The sequence below is a fragment of the Xiphophorus couchianus genome, chromosome 5, assembly GCF_001444195.1.
Source record: "Xiphophorus couchianus chromosome 5, X_couchianus-1.0, whole genome shotgun sequence".
Classification (NCBI taxonomy): Eukaryota; Metazoa; Chordata; class Actinopteri; order Cyprinodontiformes; family Poeciliidae; genus Xiphophorus; species Xiphophorus couchianus.
Genome location: NC_040232.1, coordinates 29569609 through 29592238, shown reverse-complemented (window position 1 = coordinate 29592238; position 22630 = coordinate 29569609). Strand labels below are relative to the sequence as shown.

At 39.4% G+C, this 22630-nt stretch overlaps 1 protein-coding gene across 1 annotated transcript; it reads left to right on the top strand.

Moving 5' to 3' along the window:
- Positions 1-26: 26 nt before the first annotated feature.
- On the top strand, positions 27-18441 carry ldb1b (LIM-domain binding 1b). Its single transcript, XM_028018044.1, has 11 exons — positions 27-135; positions 9086-9188; positions 10184-10228; positions 10413-10488; positions 10587-10689; positions 14568-14740; positions 14821-14943; positions 15019-15102; positions 17004-17127; positions 17213-17361; positions 18211-18441. The coding sequence occupies exons 1-11, from the start codon at positions 102-104 to the stop codon at positions 18439-18441; spliced, it is 1245 nt and encodes a 414-aa protein (XP_027873845.1). The 5' UTR covers positions 27-101.
- Positions 18442-22630: the final 4189 nt, after the last annotated feature.

Here is a 22630-nt window from a genome sequence, read left to right as displayed (position 1 = left end):
AGTCTGGACATGGGAGATATCAGAGAGTGGGAGAGGCATGAAAACACAGCGCCTGAGTCAGATCTGGGTATAGCTGTAAAAGTGCATTTGTAGGTGACAAAATGGAGATGTCAGAGCAGCTTGAGTCCGAAGGAGGTAAGGTTTCGTTTGTTTTTTTCCTTCCTTGTTCTCATAGTCCTTCTCGTTCCTGATTTGTAAGCAAAAAACACCTGGAAAACATCAGATGTATTTAACTTTAGTTTGTCTTATCAACCAGAGCAGTGGAGAAAAAAAAGTTCAGCCCATTCCAGCATGGTTATTTGATTATTCCAGCATGGTTATTTGATTATTCCTGGTTATTCAGCACCAACTTGTGCCAGCTTTAATCACTTCACAGACATGGATTTATGGCTTTAGGTGTGACTGTGCAGCTGGAAGTGTAGCTGGTGAAATGAAGGTTAGGCATCTGTGTGTGTGTGTGTGTGTGTGTGTGTGTGTGTGTGTGTGTGTGTGTGTGTGTGTGTGTGTGTGTGTGCCTCGCTGCTTGGGGTGCTGACTGAAGATAAGGCCGACCCTATGCCTGAGAGCGAAAGAGACGGTGTGTGTAAGCCCTTCAAGCCTTATCCCGGCACACCTCCCACCCCCACCTCCTCTCCATCACTCCGCTGCACACACACCCACACGCAGCGGGGATTAACCCCATCATGTACCATTTCAATGGGGAAGCTTTGGAGACACACACACTCACACACAGACTCACACAGGATTAACTCTTGTGTGTCCATTTCCATGGGTTTCTTAGCCGCTCTCCGGTTGTGTCGGTGTAGACTGCTCGAGTTTCCATGGTGACAGGGGCCAGTGAATGTAAGATAGGCAAATCCACATAAGTCACCCGCAACAGACACTCTGAGCTACTATTGACTACAGCTCCCCTGGTGCTAGACTCACAAAGATGCTGCCAAAGGACTGACAGGAGGCTTGTGAGCTGTGAAGTGTTCATGAAACAGGCTTACTTTGGTCAGAAGCAACAAACATAAAGTCAGTTTGAGCTTCTGCTGCTGCTGGTCGGGTGAGAGACGAGGCTTCGAGCAGATTATCCTCTGTAAATGAGTAACACCGCAACTTGTTATATATTTGTTTTATACACAAAGGTAAAATTGTATACTGTGCTCAGGTCAAATATAACCTGTTTTTTAAGTTTAGGTAACATTTGCTTTTTCCTACTGGAACAGAAACAATTATTTTAATGCAACAAAATTAAATGTACGCAGACACACACACACATGTGTACATGTTTGTTTAATACATGGTTTGATTTTTTATTTGCAACTGCTATTCTGGAGTTATTTATTATTATTATTTATAACCACGCTTATTCAGTTGGATATATATATATATATTAGAGAAAGGAGGGCTCATAAATCTACTAGATCCAAAATAAAGAGGGTCTGGCACAATTCCCTTATTAAAACTAAGTCATTTGGTCTCCTAATGTTGAGGATAAATTGCTTTCTGTTTCTTGGACTAGTGAAAATGTACTCTTTATGCTCTAAAACAGGTTTCAGTGTGATTTTTGTATTTATCCATAGGTAATGTTAGCGTCTTTGCTAACAACTCCTTACAATAAACGGAACTAAAACAGAACAAAAAAGAAATCTGGAGAGCAAAATTATAAAGATGAGCTAAACCAGCAGCAATAAAAACATTTGTGAGCAGAACAAATGCATTTTTGTTTGTTTATTCTTGAACCACAGTTGTTATTATTTTTTTTTTAGAAACAGATTTACGCAACTGTAACTCATTGCTGCATTAGTCAATTAAAGCAGTGGTCATCCTAAATGTGTCATCGTCTGAAAGTGATTGTTCAGCATTATTTATAACCACGCTTATCCAGTTGGACAACACAAGTGGTAAAAGCCAGACCACACAGTGACGCTCTCCACAGAGATTTAATTGCATGCTCAGTATGAATGATTGCAGCAAATTTAACGCTTGCATTGACTGTCGCCAGTGTGAGCTCATCCACGAGAAGTGATAGCTGCAAGTCAATGATTCAATGCAGTCTACTGGATTTCCTTAGAGAGAAAAAAATTAACCAATTTGAATAATAAGCTGAACTACATTGTTTGATAGATAGGATCAATTGGAAAGGATGTGCTTGGCTTGGAATATGTCAGGTTGGGTTGAATTTTCTTTTTCATTACTGCAAAAGACCTTGCGATGATGTGTTGTGAACTGGCGCTTTATAAATAAACTGAATTTAATTGAATTAGTAAATGGCTAAAATAAAATTCTGATTCCAGCAGCTTCTTCCAGTTTTTAGCCAAAAGATGAAAATCATTTGGTGGGTAAACGCAATGAGATCTTTTCTAACATGAAATGAATCATTTTTGTTTGGCATGCATAAAATCATTCCTGCAAATGTCTAGTTTTCTGCTTTAAACCATGGCTCTCAAAGAGTTTTTATAATCTTTTAAAGTTGTTCTCTTTGGCATGAGTTTTATTTTGAGGCTGGTCTCCAAAACTAAGTATTTTCTTTATTAAGCCACCCGGCTCTCGTCTATTAATTTATGTAAGAAAATTACCGAAGCTCAACTGATGAGTCAGTTTTATCATTTTTCAGCACTTTCTATGTTTTTATATTAACAAAAATCTATGTTTAGTTTTCTGTCCTTTGTTTGCATTCACAAAGATTGTCATAGATGAAAAAGCAGACAGACATTAATTGTAGTTTTGATGATTCTCAAGCATCTGTTGCCCAAAAGCTCTGTTAAAGTCTATATTATGTTAAGAAAAGGAAAAATGTTGAGGTCAAAATGCTGGGGGACAGGACTGAAATGCTATCGGAGTTCCTTACATCACTGTCTAATAGGTATGTTATGTTATGTTATGTTATGTTATGTTATGTCGATGGAAGTCAGAAAGGAAAAAGTTGCTTCAAAAATGTGACATCTGACCTGGAAACTGATGCATCAATTATTTGTCAGAACCTCATCAGAAAGAGTCTCAGGAGGATTGTGACCTAATTATGCAACAATTAGATGTAAAACCTTTAGCAACCCTGTAATATGGGCTGAAGAATACAAGTGTGGCATGTCTGATTCAAATTATTGTTAATGTGTATAAAATAATGAGCAGTGTGTAAAACATGGTGGTGGATGTGTCGTGGTGTAAGGGCGACTTACACGTGTTTCAATAGAAAATAAATGCAGAAAGAAATGTTTGATTATTTATCCTGCATATTGAAACATCTTATGGCAGTGATTCAAGACATTTTCTAAAGTATTCAAAGAATTCATTGATAGCAAAAACAAACATTATTTTTAAAGTTCAGAAAATCTAAGAGAAAAGTTCCCTTAAGCCAGAAGTCTCTCACCAACTCCAGCTTTAAAATCTCATACAAACAGCAGCATTAAAAGGCTGTTTCTTTACACCACTAATAGCTTGTATTTTCATGAATACATTGTCAGTCTTAAAGCTATACAACCTATAATCGTGTAGATGAAGGGGCCAAAGGCTCATGCAACAATTAGCAAATTCCCCATTTGTTTACAGATTTTCAGCAGGAACATGGTTGGTGTTATTCCTAGATCTAACTCCCAACTTCCAAGGTAAATTAAACTGAATATCTTAAGCTGGAGCTAAACATTTTTGAAGCAGTGTGGATCTAACCTGGCCATTGCCTTTATATGCAAATTTGCTTGATTGTCATCTTCCTTCACTGCTCTATCTGGACTTTCTCCCATTGACTTGGATTTCCCTGGTAGAATTTCAACCGGGCCGATCAGCGAACAGAAGGCGAAGTCGTGAACGATGATGTTGATTTTCTTTAGAATTGAACTCTGCTTGTAGTTTTAGCAATGGCAACAGAGGACGTAGTGAACAAAGCCATTCAGTCCTTGTTGACCATGTTTCTAAATATTGAATGGACTTTAACAGCCGTCTGGTTCAGCACTTCTCTCTTCCCACTGGCAGATGGTTGTTTACAGCGCAGGTTTTATAGCAGATTTCATTACGCTTTTTATGCGTCACTTACTAATGTTAGCAATTGGGTAAAATTTAAAACTTCAACAGACTCCACACCTCCAGCAAAAAATCGTTTCTCACTAGCCAAGAGTCCAGACCCTCTGAACAAAGTAAAGAGTAGAACAAGGGGCTGGTTTTTACCAGGCTAGTGTAGATCACACCGACAGGAAAAATAGACCCAAAACAAAATAGATTATTCAGCATTCTCCTTCAGAAAAAAGCTATCTGAGTAAAAAAAAAAAGAGTAAAATCACTGTTTTGAAAAATCATTTTTGAAGGCTATCTGCTAACTGTGTAACTAAAGCAGGATCTGTGTCGGCACAAAGTTGAGCTTGTTTTCCATGTGGCTTTCCTTCATCTCTGGTCCTGCTTGGAGCATCCACTGACAGGATCTTAAGCTATAGTCATGGAAAGTGTCTGGACATGCAAACTGCATGTTCTCAACTTCTCATCTTTGCTTATTGCAGATGTTTTGGTTCTAATGGCTTCCTCAGGCCATATCCTTCAGTTTTTAATGTAGGTGTCTTGGCTAACAGAGCAGAGGCTAGGATGAGACTCAGTTCCTCTAAATCGGAGTCCATGGTTCTTTACTGGCAAAAAATTATGGGCTGCTCCATCCTGCCTCGAGTATCTCGCCGATTTGTTCACGAGCGACATATGATGGAGCAGGGAATGGATAGATGGACTGGGACCTCATCTGTTGTAACACTGCAGCGCTCTGTTCTGTAGCGGTGAAGAGAGAGCTAAGGCAAAGGGCAAAGCTGTTGAATTACCAGTCCTAAAGCAGCAGTGATGAGCTTACTCTGTGGCGTGGCAGGGCTCAGCCTTAAGAGATCTACCTTTCATTTCTATACCATTCACTGCAGCTCAAATCACCCTGTATTCAACAACTGGTAGCAGACGGATCAACAGCAGGAGTGTACTCCTACTATATAAAATACTAAATACATACGTTGGTCACATATTTGTTACTTTTTTTTTTAAAGTGTACAGAACATTTCACAACTATTACACCCTCTGTCTTTAAATTCAACCATGCATATGCCTGTAAATATGAAGGCAATTTCAGCGTCTAGCCTTAAGCTCTTTCTGTCTGGTAGCAAAAATGGGATATGTGCCTGACGGTGTTACTGTGTGCACCTCTTCTTGCGCATCCAAAGAAGTCAGTAGAGGTGGTCCAGACATCTGATCAGGATGCCACCTGGAAGTTTTCTGGGTGCACCAACTTGAAGCAGACTCCAGGGCAGACCCAGAGCTCACTGTAGGGACTTTATGCCAGGAAAAGCAGAGGGATTACCCTGACTGAGTTGGAGAGTGTTGCTGAGGAGAGGGATGTCATTGCTTTCCTGCTGGAACCTCACTCTTGTGAATGGATCTAGGTGAGCAGAAGACAATGGATGAACAAACGGAAGGTCTTCCAATACGCTGTGTATTTTCTTCTATATCTCCCTTTACAAACCTGTTAGATACAGAAATGAAAGGTGGCCCAAGACATTTGTGCTGTTTTGCATCTGTAAAGATTAGGAGGCATAAAAATTTTGAAAATTGTTGGCTTTAGTCTGACTCTACTTGTTCTTTTTATATTTCAACCTTGGCCATATGGGTGGGATCTCGCTGCCTGTGATCTGAATATCTGATTATAAATTGAGGCGATTTAAGCCGATTTAGAAGCCTGTGGGATTCTCCTTTTGGCTTAGCATCTTTGTACATGTGTGTGCTCATTAACGTGGGTGTGCATGCATGTGTGTGTCTGCAGTCTGAGCAGAAACTTGCAGAGAGAAAACTTACCCTGTTGATGGATCTGGGTTGTCCACCTTGCAGACAGTTCAGTGTACAAACTTTAAAACGCAATTAATTCAAACCGCTTTGGTCTCATACCTTCTGTGAAAGTTTAGAAGATCTTAATCTTCTTCAGACTGATCGTGTTGCTGCATCAGCAGTGCTTGCATCACACTGAATGAGCCCACTGTGTATGGCCAGGGCTCTCCGGCTGTCCCAGTTCGGCTGTTAGGAGCAAGCTGATGTGCACTAATTAGGCAAACATGAAAACCACTTTGCAGTCAACATGATCTTTGTTTCCACACAAATTTCCAGTCAGCTGCATTAGGCCAATTCTCATCTGTGTCAGTTATGAGGAAGAGATGGGATGCAGGGAGGAGGAAGGGGAAAAATGCTTACCAGACAACCTTTATGTGCAGTTGTGCATTAAAGGGGGTGGTGGTGGACAAGGAGGAGGAGAAGAAGAAGAAGAAGAAGAAGAAGAAGAGAAGGAAGGAAAAAACGGGGGGAGAGGGTGGCAGACTGTGCTGGGCAGAGAAGAGAGGAGCAAATGCATTGCAGACGAAAAGGAGGAGGGCCTACAGCTATTGTTCATGTCCTCCCGTGAACAAAGGGCTCATCGGGGTCCGTATGTAAACCCACAGCAGGCTCCAGTCCACGGACAAGGCCTCATGCGGGACAAAACATAAAACTACCGACTCCCGCAATTTCGGCCTTATTCCGCTGTTGTCTCTCGGTCTGAGGAGATTTTTTTATTGATCCTGTTGGGAAAGGACGTATTGTTGTGTGGGTACGTTGCGTCCTGCGGGCCTATCCGTTTTTACGCACGGAGCGTACACACGGTCTATCATCACGGATCTGTAAACATCAATTTTCTGATTGGACTTCTTCGCAGGTAAAAGGTCACTTTTCCGCCGAAAGACAGTTTTCCTGCTGTGAAACGCGACTCCTAATGCAATTAAATATGGTTAACGAGCACTCGCGGTGGAAATTTATCGCCATTTAATAGGAGATTTGCCGTAGAGAATGAATATAACGTCAAGGCGTTAGCCAAAAGGCTATCTGCTAACGGCTAAACTAGCCTGCCCGTCAAAGGCCTGCAAGGCAGTGTTGTAGTTGTGGAAGGTGTCCGGCTTATTTCTCTTCTATAACTTGGTGTTTAAACGAACCTTACATTTGGTACAAATATATAGGTTTGATCTTTTCTTGCATATATTCCCAGTTTTCTCGCATGTACGCCTTGTAGCGTAGCTTAGCTTGGCGGCTAAGTGCTAACATTATGCGATGGCTGTCTCTCTAATTGCCTTTGTAACCAATTCTTGTAACTTTACAGTGAAATGTTTCAGCAGCGTAAGGTCGAAACATGCATTACAGACGCATAAAGTGTAACAAAAATGATGGGAAGACATATAAAAGTGTATGACTTGGGTAGTTTGCTTGGTTTCTCCTATATAACGCTAGTAGAAACCACAGTGGCCGCCTGTGACGAAACCAATCTAAGGAAAATAAAAAGTGAGGAGTGATGGTAGTTATCCTGGTGACAGGAGATCAATGCTATTGAATCTGAACTGTTTAAGGCCTCCACCCCTCTTTGGGTTAGGGTTTAGGTTGAAGTTTGACTACATAGTTTATGCAAAACACATGAACATGTTATAGTATGTATATATAAACCGTATGTAATGTGTTGTTTGCTTGTAAAAGAGAGAGGAGCATGATTCCCAGTGGAGGAAGTGGAGTCCAGCTGATGCGATTGTGACTGACTGTCATTAACCGCTAACAGGAGAGGAGAGGAGCTAATGGAGCTTTCAACAACTAATGGACACATAACCATTGATTATTTATTTATTTATCTGGCGGTGCATCCAGCCTATATCGTGGTGTTGCAATCCAAACTGCTTGTTGTTCCTTAAAGAGCAGACAGAGCTACAGATGAATGGGTGTTTTATTGCTTTTCTTCCTAGCTGAAGATGGGGAAACCTGTTTTAAAAGGCCTATTTGTTTACCTTTAGGTTCCTAACTTTCTCCACATGCTCTCTGGAGTCTACAATACACATAGTGTGCATACTTGACTGCCATTACTCCTGCTTTACATTCATGGGATTGTTATCTTTAATTGACAAATCTGAATGAATAGTTTAAGGGAAAACTAATACACATCCTTTCAAACAACAATGTTGACTCTTGAGAGTTTTACTGCTAACTTAAACTAGGAAAGAAGTGTTCTTTTTGTTTGTTTTAAATTGTTGTTTGTACTTGAATTTCACATTAGTATCTTAGTTTTTACAATTACTTATTCTACAGATGCACCAATGAATCGGTCGGTCAGTTTTCCCATAATCAGATGTGATTGGTGTTTGGCAGATCAGATGCCAGAAAAATCTGCCAGTTTTTTTGCCCCTTTCTCGAGGGGTATTTATTCTGTTATTTGTATTTTAGATGTACATTTAAACTGAGTATTGTTACCAGTAGTTGGTTATTTCCATAAGGTACAGAGCAGTTTATACAGTGATTAAAAAATCCTTTTCTTTTTTTTTTAGGTTTTCATTTTTCTTCCAACACTATAACATGATGAAAAAACATGGGCTGGGCTGTTCCAGTAGACTAAAAAGTGAATCACCTGTTGGTTGAGTTCTTAGTTTTTATGAATACCAAAAAAAAAACAAAAACATCCTGATCAGAACTGATCGAGGGGAAAGTTGGCTATTTTGGATTTCAATTGATTGATGCATGTCTGTTCAATAGTAACAAGACAGGGGGACATTAAGGAGGAGGGGCCTCACCATGGTGACCGTGGGGTCATGACACCTACGCCGCCATGCCTGGATGGTCTTTATGACAGAGCTGGGCAGTTATTGTAAAAAAAGAAAAGAAAAAAGGATGGGAACTGTTTGTGTCTGGGAGAGACATCAGCCTGTTTTATGAGTGTTCGTGTCGAGGACATATGGTCTGCTGGTATTTTTATATTTAGAGGTGTTTTCATGGAGATTAGATTGTGGCGAGGCGGAGGATTAGTTTGTGTGCGAGGAGGAAGTTGCTTCTTCACCGTCTTTGTGTCACTAAAACGGACACGTTCCTGCTGTGCCGGGCTGACGTCCACATGTGTTGCTACACCAGATGAGGCCGTTAATCAACTTGTACTGAAGACATTGTTGCACCAAAGACTTGTGGAATAATTTAGCTTTTGTCTCCAAGCATTGGGCGTTACTGTTCTACGTATTCTCTGCTGTAGTCTGTCTACTTCCCTTTTTACTGTCACAGATATTTATGTTTTTCCTCTCTTGTGTGTCTTCATGTCATCCAGGCTGTTCCTCCAAGTCATTCAAGCTGTACTCCCCCAAGGAGCCCCCCAACGGTAGCACTTTCCCCCCTTTCCACCCCGGCACCATGCTGGACAGAGACGTGGGGTGAGTTTCCTGCCCTTTTGTGCGTTTTAAATATCTAATGCTGGTGTTTGTAACTTTGTGAACCATATTGTATTTACAAAGAGAGTACAACAGGGATTTAATCATATAGCACTCGTATTTGTCTGATGTACATTAATCTGTAGTTTCTGGTTTAGAGATATTGTGACCTTTCTCATCATCATCGTTTTTGTGTAAATGTCTGGTTTGTGTTAATATTTATATAGTATGATAAAGAAAGGTGAGTCAGGTGTATAATTGTTTTTATTCTGGACTGTAGCTGATTTCTTGGTGCACCTCTAGTCATTTAGCTAGTGGAGTAATCACTCATCACCCAAAGCAATAACTTAAGTCAGACTGCAATTTAATTGGTGTTCAGAAAGTAGTCTAAATTTATTGGACTGTGGAACATAATATCTATTTGTCTTGATTTAAAAAGGAAGTGAAAGGCTAATTTTGGAAGCCTATCTTTTCAAAAAGATAAACCAACTCCTGGTTAGACTTTTAAACATCCAGATGCAACTTTCAAAGTATTTGTGCCATTTGTTCTGTTTATGATTAAATACCCATCAAAACGTCAACATTGTAATGACAGAAAAAAAGCTTCTAAATTTGAATTTGTTTGGGACATTTATAACAGTTTTTACAGTTTTATGGCATCTATAACAACAACTGAGTATAGAAGATATTTAATTAAATAGTAATAAAAAAAACAGTATTTTTTTCCCCATTTGATGAAAAATGAAATAATTATTAACCTGAAGTAAAAGCAGTTTTTCTGCCGAATGAAGAAAACTTTTTTTTTCTTGAAATTGTTAATATTGTGGACGTATTGTGTAGAAAACCATTTTCTGCTTCATGTTTCTTTTTTAATAAAACACAGGTTAAGATATTTGAATGCTCATTATATTTTCTTTGAATTCTGCTCATATATTTTCTAGTGAAGATGAACAACCATGTAGCTAAAGGTTAGTAAAAATAATCTTCTTGTTTTCCAGTCCTACTCCGATGTATCCGCCCTCATACATGGAGCCAGGAATAGGGTAAGGCAACACTGTTTCCTGTTCCCTTCAGCTTGTGTTAATGTAGTGTGTTAATGTGTTTTACAGCAGCTGTCAAATCCTCCCCTTTAAATTAAGATTTAGTCAGAGAAACGTTTGAATGTACAAGTACTTTATTTTCATCCCTGCTTTCTTATTCATCATGTGTTTTTGTGCTGTATCTCAGGAGGCACACACCATATGGTAACCAAACAGACTACAGAATATTTGAGCTCAACAAGCGACTACAGAACTGGACAGAGGTTTGTGTCCAACTGGATGCACAAACACACACCTGGAAGTGCCCACAAAAACAGTTGTGGTAATTCTTGTGTGCTGTTTTCTTCAAATTATCCTCTAGGAGTGTGACAACCTGTGGTGGGATGCTTTTACTACAGAATTCTTTGAAGATGATGCCATGTTGACCATTACTTTCTGTCTGGAAGACGGTCCCAAACGTTACAGTAAGTAACAGTTTTAGTCTGCTAATGAGCCCCTATTCTCGACCCCTAACATTTTCAGCGACAACCTCTAGTTATCCACAATAACTACAGATTCAATTATATATTCATGATGATCTATGCAATTATAGACTATTATGGTACATGAGAGCATTAACCTCTGTTCTGCTACAATGTGGAATGTAAAATACAGAGTTGCAAGTCTACTAATAACAGCAGATACAGGCTCAGCAGAGAATGCAACCACTGTTGTTGACACGCGTCTTATTAGAAGGGGAGGTGTTCAGGGAAATGTTCAAAGCAAAGACAGCAATAAGATGTTTGTCACAGTAGCATTCACAATGTACATTTCTTTGAGATTTGTACTTTTTTTTCCGATATTTGACCTCTGTCTATTATTATGCATGAGCCGCTAGGAGACTCTTGCAATATGACAACGTGAATATTGTGATACCAGTATATGTATACAAAAGAATTGTTAGAATAAAAATGTGGCAACTAGTTCTCATGATCTAGAAGCAACCACCTCAATAAAATTAAGAAAACACTAGCCTGATTAAAAACAAAAAAACAGCCCTTGTTCTGCGCTTTGTTCAGAACAAGCGCAGAACAAAGAGATCTGGACTCTTTGCTATTGAGAAATGATTGCTTCGTGGAGAAATGGACTCTGCTGAAGTTTAAAAGACTGGATTTGATTTGACCAAATCACCAGCATTTGGCCGTGACGCATGTAATGCGCCAGCTACGCTATGAAGCTTACTGGAAATTTGCTGGGAAAACGCAGAACTGAATGTTTTTTCTTTGATTTTTGTTGTCTTCTGGTAAAATAGATACTCTAATAGGAGGCCTGTGGTACTTAATTTCCACACCAGGGCTGTCTGTGTTTAATTCCATAGTTTTTCAAACAACCAAATTACTTTTTCTTGTGAGGGGAAAAAAAATGTAGTGGCCTTTTTCTGTCCAGCTGACCAGCAGTGTCAATTCAGTGGTTTTAAGACCTTGATAGATCTAGATGCTCAGTTGTTTTCAGTTCTGTTGGACCGACTAACCAGAGGTCACTGGTTACAATTTCAAATATTTTCTGCTGGTTCTTTCACAACAACGTTTTTATGGATAACGGCCATAAATCGCACAGTGTGAGCCCAGCTTTAGAGGCCAAACACACCAAACCAGCCACTGGTTGTTTGGAAGATCTTAACAGCGTGGCGTTAAATTCCTCTCCTCGTGGGCCGGCCTCCTGCATGCTGAAGAGATGATGCAAGCATTTCAAACAGTTGTGTTGGAGCAGAGATTTATCTACAGCGTGTTACTGACCAGCATGTCTGCGAGTGTCGTCTTTTTGTGTTGCTGTGGCAAATAATGCACCGCTTCAAGATCTACAATGTTTTCTTACCTGATTTACTTCGTTCCCTCTGTCTTGCGTTAGAATGGAGTCTGTTTAAATTAGACTTAAACAACAAACAAAAATGAAACACTGAGTGAAATTTATTTTCTATACTTAGACATATCCCTAGTTTTGAGTGTCTGTCTTTCGTTAGAGGGACAGTGGTTAGCAGTGATTATACGATTCCAATCAGAAATGGCACAACCTTTCTAATAGTGTTTGTCATCAGTAGTTTTTGGGTCCTGTTGTTTCCTGAAGTCCTCCTATTAAAACCCGATTTCCTTCTTTTCAACTTCTTCAAAGCAAGTAACCCATTCAACAAGAACTGAACCAACTAAGGAAAAACCTATTACCTTGATTCAGGATCAACTGCATCTCTATGAAATTATGAAAAAGCACAACTCGGTTAATTTTTTCTTTTTTTGCTGTTTTCTTATTTCTCGTTTTGAGCCCAAGTGAGCTCTGCACTGCCTTTCATCTCCAAAGTGTGACGCCTTCTTCTGTTACTGTAAAAATAACAGTGACGTGCGGTGAGGTTCATAGCTGGTGAGGCACTGACGTCATCAGAATCAGATTTGCAAATAGATGCATAGATTGACAGCAGTTTACAGGTTATGTTTCACTTCTGCATCCTTACACATACAAACTGTAGCTCACAAAACACATATTTCCTTAAAAAACAAAACAAAATATATGTACTGTCTTACCTGCTTCGATTGAAAGTCCACTTGAGAAAACTTTTTTAGTGTTGTAATGTAGTCATCCATGTCGAAAGTCGGGATAAGCGAGAGGAAAAAAATCACTATCTCTATTATAATCTATCGCTGCACTTGACTTGCTTCCCGAATCGTTTAGCCTAGCTCGCTGTCACTTACTCGGCAGTTGAGGAGTGAACAAGACGAACGTCTGGGATCTTGAGCGCCCCCTGCCATGAGGCAAGAGAACTGCCTGCCTCACCTCGAACCTGTTCTCTGCCGTTTATAATCGCTCATTACACGAAACACGTTACACAAACACAGTTGGTGACAAAAAGCACTGTACATTATATACATAAGCTAAATTATTGGAAATAAGTTCACATATTAAATTTGTTTAAACCATTTTATTGACGCCGTACAGCAACATGCTCTCTCCGCTTAGCAGCCAGCGCAGAGCCAGGGGTTGCGCAATCCAAGGTGAGGCAGAGCTCGCTGCTGCCTCACCGGCATCGCTTCCAAGCATTTGAATGGGAAAATAAGAAAATTCAGCGATTTTGAACAAATAAAAATCGAAATTGGTGAAGCTACATGAAAAATAAATATTTTTTAGTACAAACCACCGGATGAATATAACAATTTAAATTACTTTATGATTATATATTTTCTTTCTTTCCATGATGGCTGGTGAGGCACTGCCTCACCTGCCTCCCCTGACCGCACGTCACTGAAAAATAAATGTGTCCAGACTTTTCGTTAAATAAGTTTAAAGTACTCACAAGCCACAGATTTATTTCTGGTCATTTTGCAATACATCCTGAAATTTTATAACTTTAGTTGTTCAACAATAAACTATGTAATATCTCAATAAAACAAACAAAAGTTGTCTAATTTTCCAACGTTTCTGGTGGCTTTTATATTTTCTTATTCTATATAATTTTTTGGTCATTCTCATGGCGGGTCGCCTGTTTTTTAAAAACCTTTATTTTTTTCAGCCAAGTCCAACCGATAGCGGTGGCAACTTTGGAAAAAGTCACAAAGCGTGTGTAGTTAAAGATGGAGGTAAAAAAAACCCGACTAAAGACGAGCTTTTCATTTAATCTAACATTTTTTTCCATTTTGTGAAGAGTTTTAATTTGTCTGCATATTTTTTTTATTTTTTTTTTGAAAGACCTCATTACTCATTATGTAATCTATTCTCCATTAATATGGAACAAACTTCCAGAAAACTGCTGAAACAGAGTCCCTTTAAATCAAGGTTAAAAACCGATTTAGAGTTGCTTTGATTCTGGAACAGGGATCAATGTATTTGATGTATATTTGCTTGGTGAGTTTGAAGCTGGCATTTGACAAAATGTTTATTGCTTGCTTCACGATTGACTGTATGATGTTTTCATGGTGTAAGGTACTTTGAACTGCTTTGTTGTTTCTTGTTACATATATTTTTATACAAACAAACTTAACTTAAATTTTACTAATTATTTTTTAAAATTGTGTTTGTGGGCTAAATTTCTGCCATTCTAGAATAATTCCCCAGTGGCCGATTTTTTTTGTTTTGTTTTTGTGAACCTTCCAGTTTGTTAAAGCTCTGTTTGTTTAATACAGTTTATTTGAGGAGACACCAAAGGAGCCTTTTCTGCTCTTTGTCAATTTATTGTATTGGACCGTCAAACAAACTGTTGCATAACAGCATCATTTAGACCAGTGCCTCAAATTGGACCTGCATATATTAGTTTTTGCTGTTTTCTGGTCAACAGATGAGCCAAGAATGTTTTTCACATATGTATTTTTTTTTCCTCCAGCGATTGGTCGGACGTTAATTCCTAGGTACTTCCGGAGTATATTTGAGGGCGGGGCCACAGAGCTCTACTACGTGCTGAAACATCCCAAGGAATCCTTCCACAATAACTTTGTTTCCCTTGACTGTGATCAGTGCACTATGGTCACTCAAAATGGAAAGCCCATGTTCACACAGGTACGTCGATAACGTTTTGTCAGGAGAGATTTCTTTCTTCGCGGCCTTGCAGGCTGAATCCGTCCTCTGAACCTCTGCAGGTGTGTGTAGAGGGCCGCTTGTACCTGGAGTTCATGTTTGATGACATGATGCGGATAAAGACGTGGCACTTCAGCATCAGACAGCACCGTGAACTCATCCCCCGCAGTATACTGGCCATGCACGTAAGTGAGGGACTGGGCTACACGTGGATACGTAAGATGGGCGTCGTTTAAATTCGTTTTTTAATCTCATTCCAGGCCCAAGATCCACAGATGCTTGACCAGCTGTCCAAAAACATAACAAGATGTGGCCTGTCAAACTCCACCCTCAACTACCTCCGGGTAAGGGGAGCCAGAGCACACTTTTGTTTTGTTTTCCGTTTGATTCGCACCACAAAGCCGACTTTTATAGATGAAAATATCAGCAGGTTAATGCTGCAAAATCCTGTGGTCTTTTGTGAGTCTGTATGCTCAAATGATTCACCAATTACTAAATTAGTTGACAATTATTTCAATAATCATGCGGGCAATTAATCGTTCCAGGCCTACTTGATTGTTTGTGTCTTCAGAATGAGCATCTTTCTTATGTTCTCGATTTGAAATGACAAGAGATTTCTAGAACAAACCTGTTTCTCTTAGGATGTACTTACTGGTTTAGTAATGATACAAAGATCAGTTTCTTTATTTTTTATTTTTGGTTTACGATCAACAGTTTTGTCTTCACCAGCACGTTATTCCAAGTTTCAGCAGTTTCAGAGAGCCGCAGCACACAGAGCGAAGCAGGAAGTTTTTAAGTGCAATTTTCTTAATTTGTACGATGTTCTGACGAACTCCTGCTGGATGCTTCTTTGTGAGGCTGTCTTGACGTTTACCTTGCAGCTTTTTGTTTGGTAAGAACTGGGAAAGCTCGTTCTGTGTCTTAACTCGGGTCACTGTGTTTGTGTGCGAGTCCTGCTCCTGCTGTCAGTGAGCAGAGGCTGCAGCGGCAGAAATACAGACATTCAGCTGGTCTTTTGCTGCTGTTTTAAAAAATAATACCACTGTGCATTCACTAGTATTAAATAAAGCTGTGGATCATGGAAAAATCCTTAAAGCTATTATGGAATTACTTCCTTCAAAATAATAGGTCGTTTTCTATTTATGCTTGTAATTTTTGCATTTTGTTACCAAAGACTTATCAGTATGCAACTAAATGACAGAGTTGCATGTTGGCTTTATATAAATAAGTATATGAAAACATTAGCAGCAGTGTACCAGGGAAGCTATACATAGAGCAAAATAGTCAAAATAACTAAAAAAAACTAAAACGGTTCTGAATTGGTATTAAAGTTGAAGTGCTACACATGGTAGCAGGAGGTGTTTCATGAGGAAAATGGCCTTTAGAGGCCTGCAAAGCTGAATAAGATGTGCTGCTTGACATTGATGTAGGAAAGAAGTCAGGCAGAAACTTCTGAACATATTGAAGCTGCTGCTACTAGTCTATAAGTTTGATTACTTTAGCTATAGCAATATCTTTAGTCTACACATAGATTTTAAAATTATTTTGTTCTGAACCTTTCAACTAAAGCAGCGCCATGATGAGTTCCTTAAGCTTCCTGCTACATTTTCCTTTAGATAAATGTTTGAGACTAGAATCTCGGCTTCATGTTGGATTTAACGATGCACTAATTCTAATGCTTTCAGCCTCAGTTCTGCTTCCATGTTTTTAAAAACTGGCCTATTAAAATGTAAAGATCATGTCAGTATCTTAATGAATAACATACAGAATAAATACATCAAACAAAATCATAAACAATACACTTAATAAATACAAATCATATATTTTGTGGCATGGAAATATCAAACCCTTTAAACTTATATTTTGAATGTCCTAATAATGAGTGAAATGACTTCTGTTAACTGGTTCAATATTATATTTTAAATGTACTATTTTCTGAATAGTGCATTTCTGAAGCAAACTCAATTGTTTTGTAGGTAAATTGTTTATTCAGACAAATTGATTTTGTATAATTGTTTGTGACAATAATATTTAAAGCTTTTTCAGAGGTTCACTTTGTACGGTTCAGTTTCATTGCAGGAGTCTGGTTGAAAAATTGGATTGTTTAAAAATATGGATTTGATTCATTTATTCTGCAGCTCAATAATAATAATGTAGCTTAAACTCTCTGTTTCAATAAGAAACATGTCTGTTCATATTAAACTTTGCGTCAACCTGTTGCTTTCTGTTCTGTTCCCTGCTGCAGCTGTGTGTTATTCTGGAGCCCATGCAGGAGCTGATGTCCAGACACAAGACATACAGTCTCAGCCCCAGAGACTGCCTCAAGACCTGCCTCTTCCAGAAATGGCAGAGGATGGTGGCACCGCCTGGTAAACCGGACGGACCGTGTAGATTCATAAACGCACAATCAGCCTGACATTTGCGTAACCGTCGCTTTCTCTCCCGACTCGACAGCCGAGCCGTCGAGACAGGCCCCCAACAAGAGGCGGAAGCGTAAGATGTCAGGTGGCAGCACCATCAGCGGCGGAGGCGGGGCCAACAACAACAACAACAACAAAAAGAAGAGCCCTGGTAGCGGCTTCCCTCTGTCCAGCCAAGTTCCGGTCAGTACATTGTTGCCACCTAGTGTCAGCGCTTGGTTACTACAAGTTTTTAAAACATGTTCATTTAGAGAGAGGAAAAAAAACACACAGGGCCTGCACAATATCATTGTGGAATACAGCAATGGTGATATTGATTTGCACTTAAGCCCTATTTCCTCTACTCTGTTCCTGTTATTTTCCCCATCATCACAATGTTCTCATCACTCTGTGAGGTCTGGCATCTCAGACAGTAAAATCTATATGCGTCTGTATTATGAGGCAGGAAAGCCCATTTGGTTCTAAAAATGTATAATTAGGACGCAAAGCTTAAGACAGGGCTATTAAGGGTGCTTGAAATCCTTGAAAATGTTTGAATCTTAGCTGGGTGTTTTCAAGGTTTAGAAAGTACTTAATATCCAAACTGCACAGTTTAGGAATAAAGTGCAATCTAAAGTTTGATTAAAGGTCTAAATTTGGAAAACGTTATTTATAGCTGAAACCAGACGGTTAGATAATTACATTTTTTTCTCTCTGTCCGAAGTTGAATCAGACCAAACTTATTTAGATTTACCAAAATTATTTCTGTTTGCTAACGGCCAGGAAACTTGGTGAGAATTTTGTTTTGTTTTTTGTAAGATATTTTGTTTCTAGCTTTTTTGGGCCGGTGAGGTATATAGGGTGTGTATAAGCCATATTGCACTTATTGATACTGTGCAGACGATCACAGTTTGATCAGCTCTTAAAAGAAATACAAACACCACTTTTAATATTTTTTGGGTTTGTAGTTTCAATTTGAATTGCAAAAATTCTAAAGGCTACAAAGGAAAACTCAAAACTCCCTGCTAACAAAGCCCTGTGTCGTGACCGCAGGACGTGATGGTGGTGGGAGAGCCCACCCTGATGGGCGGGGAGTTCGGCGACGAGGACGAGCGTCTGATCACGAGGCTGGAGAACACGCAGTTTGACGCGGCCAACGGCATTGATGACGAGGACAGCTTCAACAACTCTCCGGCACTCGGCTCCAACTCGCCCTGGAACAACAAGGCCCCTTCCAGCCAGGAGAGCAAGAGCGACAACCCCACCTCGCAGGCGTCCCAGTAGAGCCCTGGGGCGGGCCCCCCATAACCTCTATACAGACCCCTCTGTCAGCCCCCCCACCCTACCTCTATAGCCATGACTGCAGCCAAATTGGTCCATAGTCTGATTTGCAAACCAAACACAGCTGTAGCGCTCAGATTCACACCGCAGGTAGCCTGAAGGAGCTCTGTCTGTCCTCTGACTGAGCCAGAGAAATGTTTAGGCACTGTGTCCCACCACTGTTTCTCTTTCTCTCTTTCTCTCTCTCCCCTCCTCCAACTTTTTACACAAAATGCCCCCGTCTGCTGTTGCTCGTTTTCATTTCCGGATGGGGATAGGGGTTGACACGACCGAGAAGTAGCAGGAATTTATTCCACACAAGAACCAAGTACACTAACCTATCAGAGACCAAACGCCTGCACGGAGGGGTGGGCGGGGCCTGTGGGGGCTCCGCAGCGGTGGCGAGTCTCTACCCGTCATCTAAACACGACTCCGGATTATGGCCTGCTCTGCCGATGCATACGCCACCCTGCGTGTGTGAGCGAAAGTGTGTGTGTGAAGAGAAAACCTGAAGTGTTTATCTGTGGGTTTGCTGAAGCAGACGGGTCAGAACCGAGCGTCGGTTTTCAAAACTAACACACTAGTATGAAGGCTACTTTGAGGCACTAGGGCAATAACACACATGTATATTCTCACCCATGCATACACACTTAATAGTAAAGATCATGATTGAAGGATTCTGAGTGCCCCCAGTGCCCCAACCATCTCTGATTAGACTACAGTGATTGCAGTCTTTCAAATGGAAAGCATTTACAACACACACACACACACACACAGCTACACATTTTAAGAGTTTTTATACAGTATATATATTTCCCTAGAATGTTTTTTTTTTATTTGTATTAAACGCCTTCATTTCAATTACTTTTTTTATTTTCTACCAATACTGAAAAGCTACAGACCAAGGAGCAACGCAGGACTTTTATCCTCCTCTACCCCTTCAAAAATATATTGTTTTTTTTTTTTTTTTATCTTTTATGTTTATAAAAGAGAAATAATTTAGTGTGGATGTTTTTATTTTGTCTTTTTGTTGTTTTGGGGGGGATTTTTTGTGTATTTGTGCTTGTATATTTAAGGTAGTAGCAAAGTTCTGTCTGACTGTAATAAAATGTATTCTTACTTAGATTTACCTAAAGCCATCCCGATCTAATGTAAAGAAACAAAAATAGGAAAAAGGAGAAAAAACACTCATGAACCTGTTCCCTCTTCCACCCTGCTGTCTTTCCTCCTTCCTCTTTTTTAAAATAAAACTTGTGTAAATTAAATTACAAACCCCCGGGGGTACAATGGCGCCATGGAAAGATGATTTTTCTTTGTTTGTTTTTTTCTATTTATTTTTTTAAAAAATTCACGCTTGTATTTTGATTAATCACAGCATCCCTGACAATTTTTCTGTATCTCATCTTGATGTCGACGTGAATGTGCTCAATGGCTTTTAGTTTCCCTGTAACCTTCCTGTTTCATCACTGGCTAAGAAACAATCTTTTGTTTTTGATTTTTTTTTTTTTTTTAATGAGTTTTATGTTAAATTTCTCTTATTTGTACAGTCTTGTTTATAACCAGCAGTGTCGCTAGCCATTTTAACATTAAGTACAGTCTGCATATTTTGGTAACAGTGCTGAGTCTGTAAAGTCCAATAGAGAACAGCTCTGTTATTGGTTTGTACATTTATGGGGGTTTTTTTGTTGTTTTTTTTGGGGAATTGATTCCAGCTGAATTTATGATTGACTTTGAATGGTGGCTTGTACCTTCTCCAAACCCTGTAGAGAAATCTTTGTTTGATATATATTTTTTTGATTTGCTTAGTTTCTGCCCTTAATAATTAATGTATGGTACCAATAAAAAGATACATTTTCACTTTAAAACTGGTGTGGATGAGGAATATTTGTAAATAATATGAATGCTGGACCCATAGTAAGATAAGGATCATCTTGTTCATGAGGTTTTGCATTTATCAGTCATGTTAACTTTTGATTAGTAATTCATGTTTCCTGTTTACCTCAAGTACTGGTGTAAAAGAGCAGCTCATTTCTCAGTGCTACCCTTAAAAATGGGAAAGAGAAGCAAACATGACTCAGATTAGGCAGATATGTTGATTTTTATAAGGGGGGGAAGAAGCTAAAAGGTTTCTCACTTAACATATGTGATATGAACAGATGTTTTAAAACAACGAAGTGAGATGGATGATGGAAGAAAAAAATGTTCGATAACTGCAACAAATAGCAAGACTTAACAGTGATTTATTCCATGGTATACTTCCTTAGCAAAGGTGGCAATAAAATTGGAGGGAACTGTGAAGTGCTGTGGATATTTTATTTCTGTGAACGGTTAAAGTAGGAATTTGTTTCTTGCTGCCAAGAGTAGCACAACCAGGTAAAGGCCAGTTTGGTTAATTTTTCTCCATTAATAAATAAAATTACTTTTTTTGTCTTTAGTTGCAATTTATCTGACATTCTTTGGTATGGGCCATGTGGACAGTTGCCCAGGGTGACATTAGAAAGAGGGCAACAGATAAAACAAGTAAAAGAACCTGAAAGAGTTTCATGCCTGTGCAGTCGATGGGGAGTCGGCACCATCTGCTTGCTGCGGAGAATATTGAGATTGTAGTTTATGCCACTCCAGAATTTCAGATCAAGTTCTGCATTTTAACTGGTTGAAGGAGGAGCAGAAAAACATACATTTACTACCTCCCCTGTTTCTCCTCCCTTTTGGAGAGTACGTCTCACTAGAAAAATACCCTCAGGCAGACCCAGAAGAGGCTGGAAGGACTACACATCCCTTGAGCCCTCCTTGGATTCCTGGCTGAAGAGAATCAAGAGGGGGAGAATCTCTAAGTTTCCTCCCTGGATCTGTTTTCCCCACAACCCTATCTTCAAAAAGCAAAACACAATGGATGGATGATGTTAACTCCTAGAGACGAAGACAGCAGAAACTCTTTAGAATTGCTGGTCAAACATCACCAACCCGACCACAAAGATCATTCAGAGCATTCTGCAAAGAAGGAAGGGCAAAACCAAAACCAGAACTACCAGTCAAACAGAAGGGCAAAATAAACAAAACACAAAAAGGGAAATCATGTCAACCATTCCTAACAGCAGCTCCACTTCGCTTCTCTAGAGAACCTGAACATGCCACCTACAGTATATCCAAAATAGTTTTTCTTTATCTAAGTGTTTAGTTCCTTTCTCCCAGAAAACTCCATAGCCAGACACCGAGGGGACGCTAGTGTCCTCTAAAGATGACACCACAGTTATTGATCACCCGGCAAAACAATGATAAGGTTTCATGGGGAGAGGAAGTCAACAATCTTGCCAGAGTGGTGCACAGAGAATAAACTGCTGGTCAGCGTCAATAAAACCGAGGAGGCGATCATTGATTTTGGAACAAAGAGTGACAAACGCCTCTAATTGAGCCGATGAAGAGTAAGTGAACACGTTTAGGCTCTGGGAATCATTATCACAGTGGCTTTGTCCTGGTGATTACATCTTCAGCCTGTGATGAAAAACCTGCACATCAGCCGTTCCTTTAAAGTGGAGCTTTAATACGGCTTTATCCGGCTTCTGGCCAGTGTGGCTTAAAGAAATTAGTTTTTATGTCATGTCTGATACACAGCGAAAACAGAAAGTCTTCCATTCTTAATTAGGAACTGCCCCAAACTCTCATAAATTTGAGATTTAAATAAAATTATGCTGCCATAAGAAAATATTGATTTAGGTTAAGTTTTTTTTTTACATATCTTTTATATTTGGTCAAGCACTACAGATTTGACCGAATGTGTCGCCTAAAATCCAACTTTTGCAACAAAAACGCAAGAACATTCACAGTAATCTACATAGGGACAAACCTATGTGTGGTAAAGTTCAGTCACATTCAATAAATTAGAATATTACTGAAAACTTTATTTAAGTAACTCACTTTGGATGTAGACTGTTTTCAAGCTGATATTTCGATTCATTATGAAAGGTGCCTGCTAATGGATAATAAAAACGCAGCATTTTAGACATTACATCAATAACAAAAACGTTTTAATACAGAAATGTGGATTTAATGAAAAGTATGTTTAACACCTGCCAAAAGGTTATTTTCAAATGATATTTTTGAAATATGATATACGTGCATATTGAGGGAATGTGATGTCTAACACGTTTCTCTG

What these genes read in the sequence shown, in the direction of transcription:
- ldb1b (XM_028018044.1), top strand. Translation starts at nt 102, where the DNA reads ATGGAGATGTCAGAGCAGCTTGAGTCCGAAGGAG. An exon ending in GCAGCTTGAGTCCGAAGGAG is followed by an intron (nt 136 to 9,085) that starts GTAAGGTTTCGT and finishes CATGTCATCCAG; the next exon opens with GCTGTTCCTCCAAGTCATTC. An exon ending in ATGCTGGACAGAGACGTGGG is followed by an intron (nt 9,189 to 10,183) that starts GTGAGTTTCCTG and finishes CTTGTTTTCCAG; the next exon opens with TCCTACTCCGATGTATCCGC.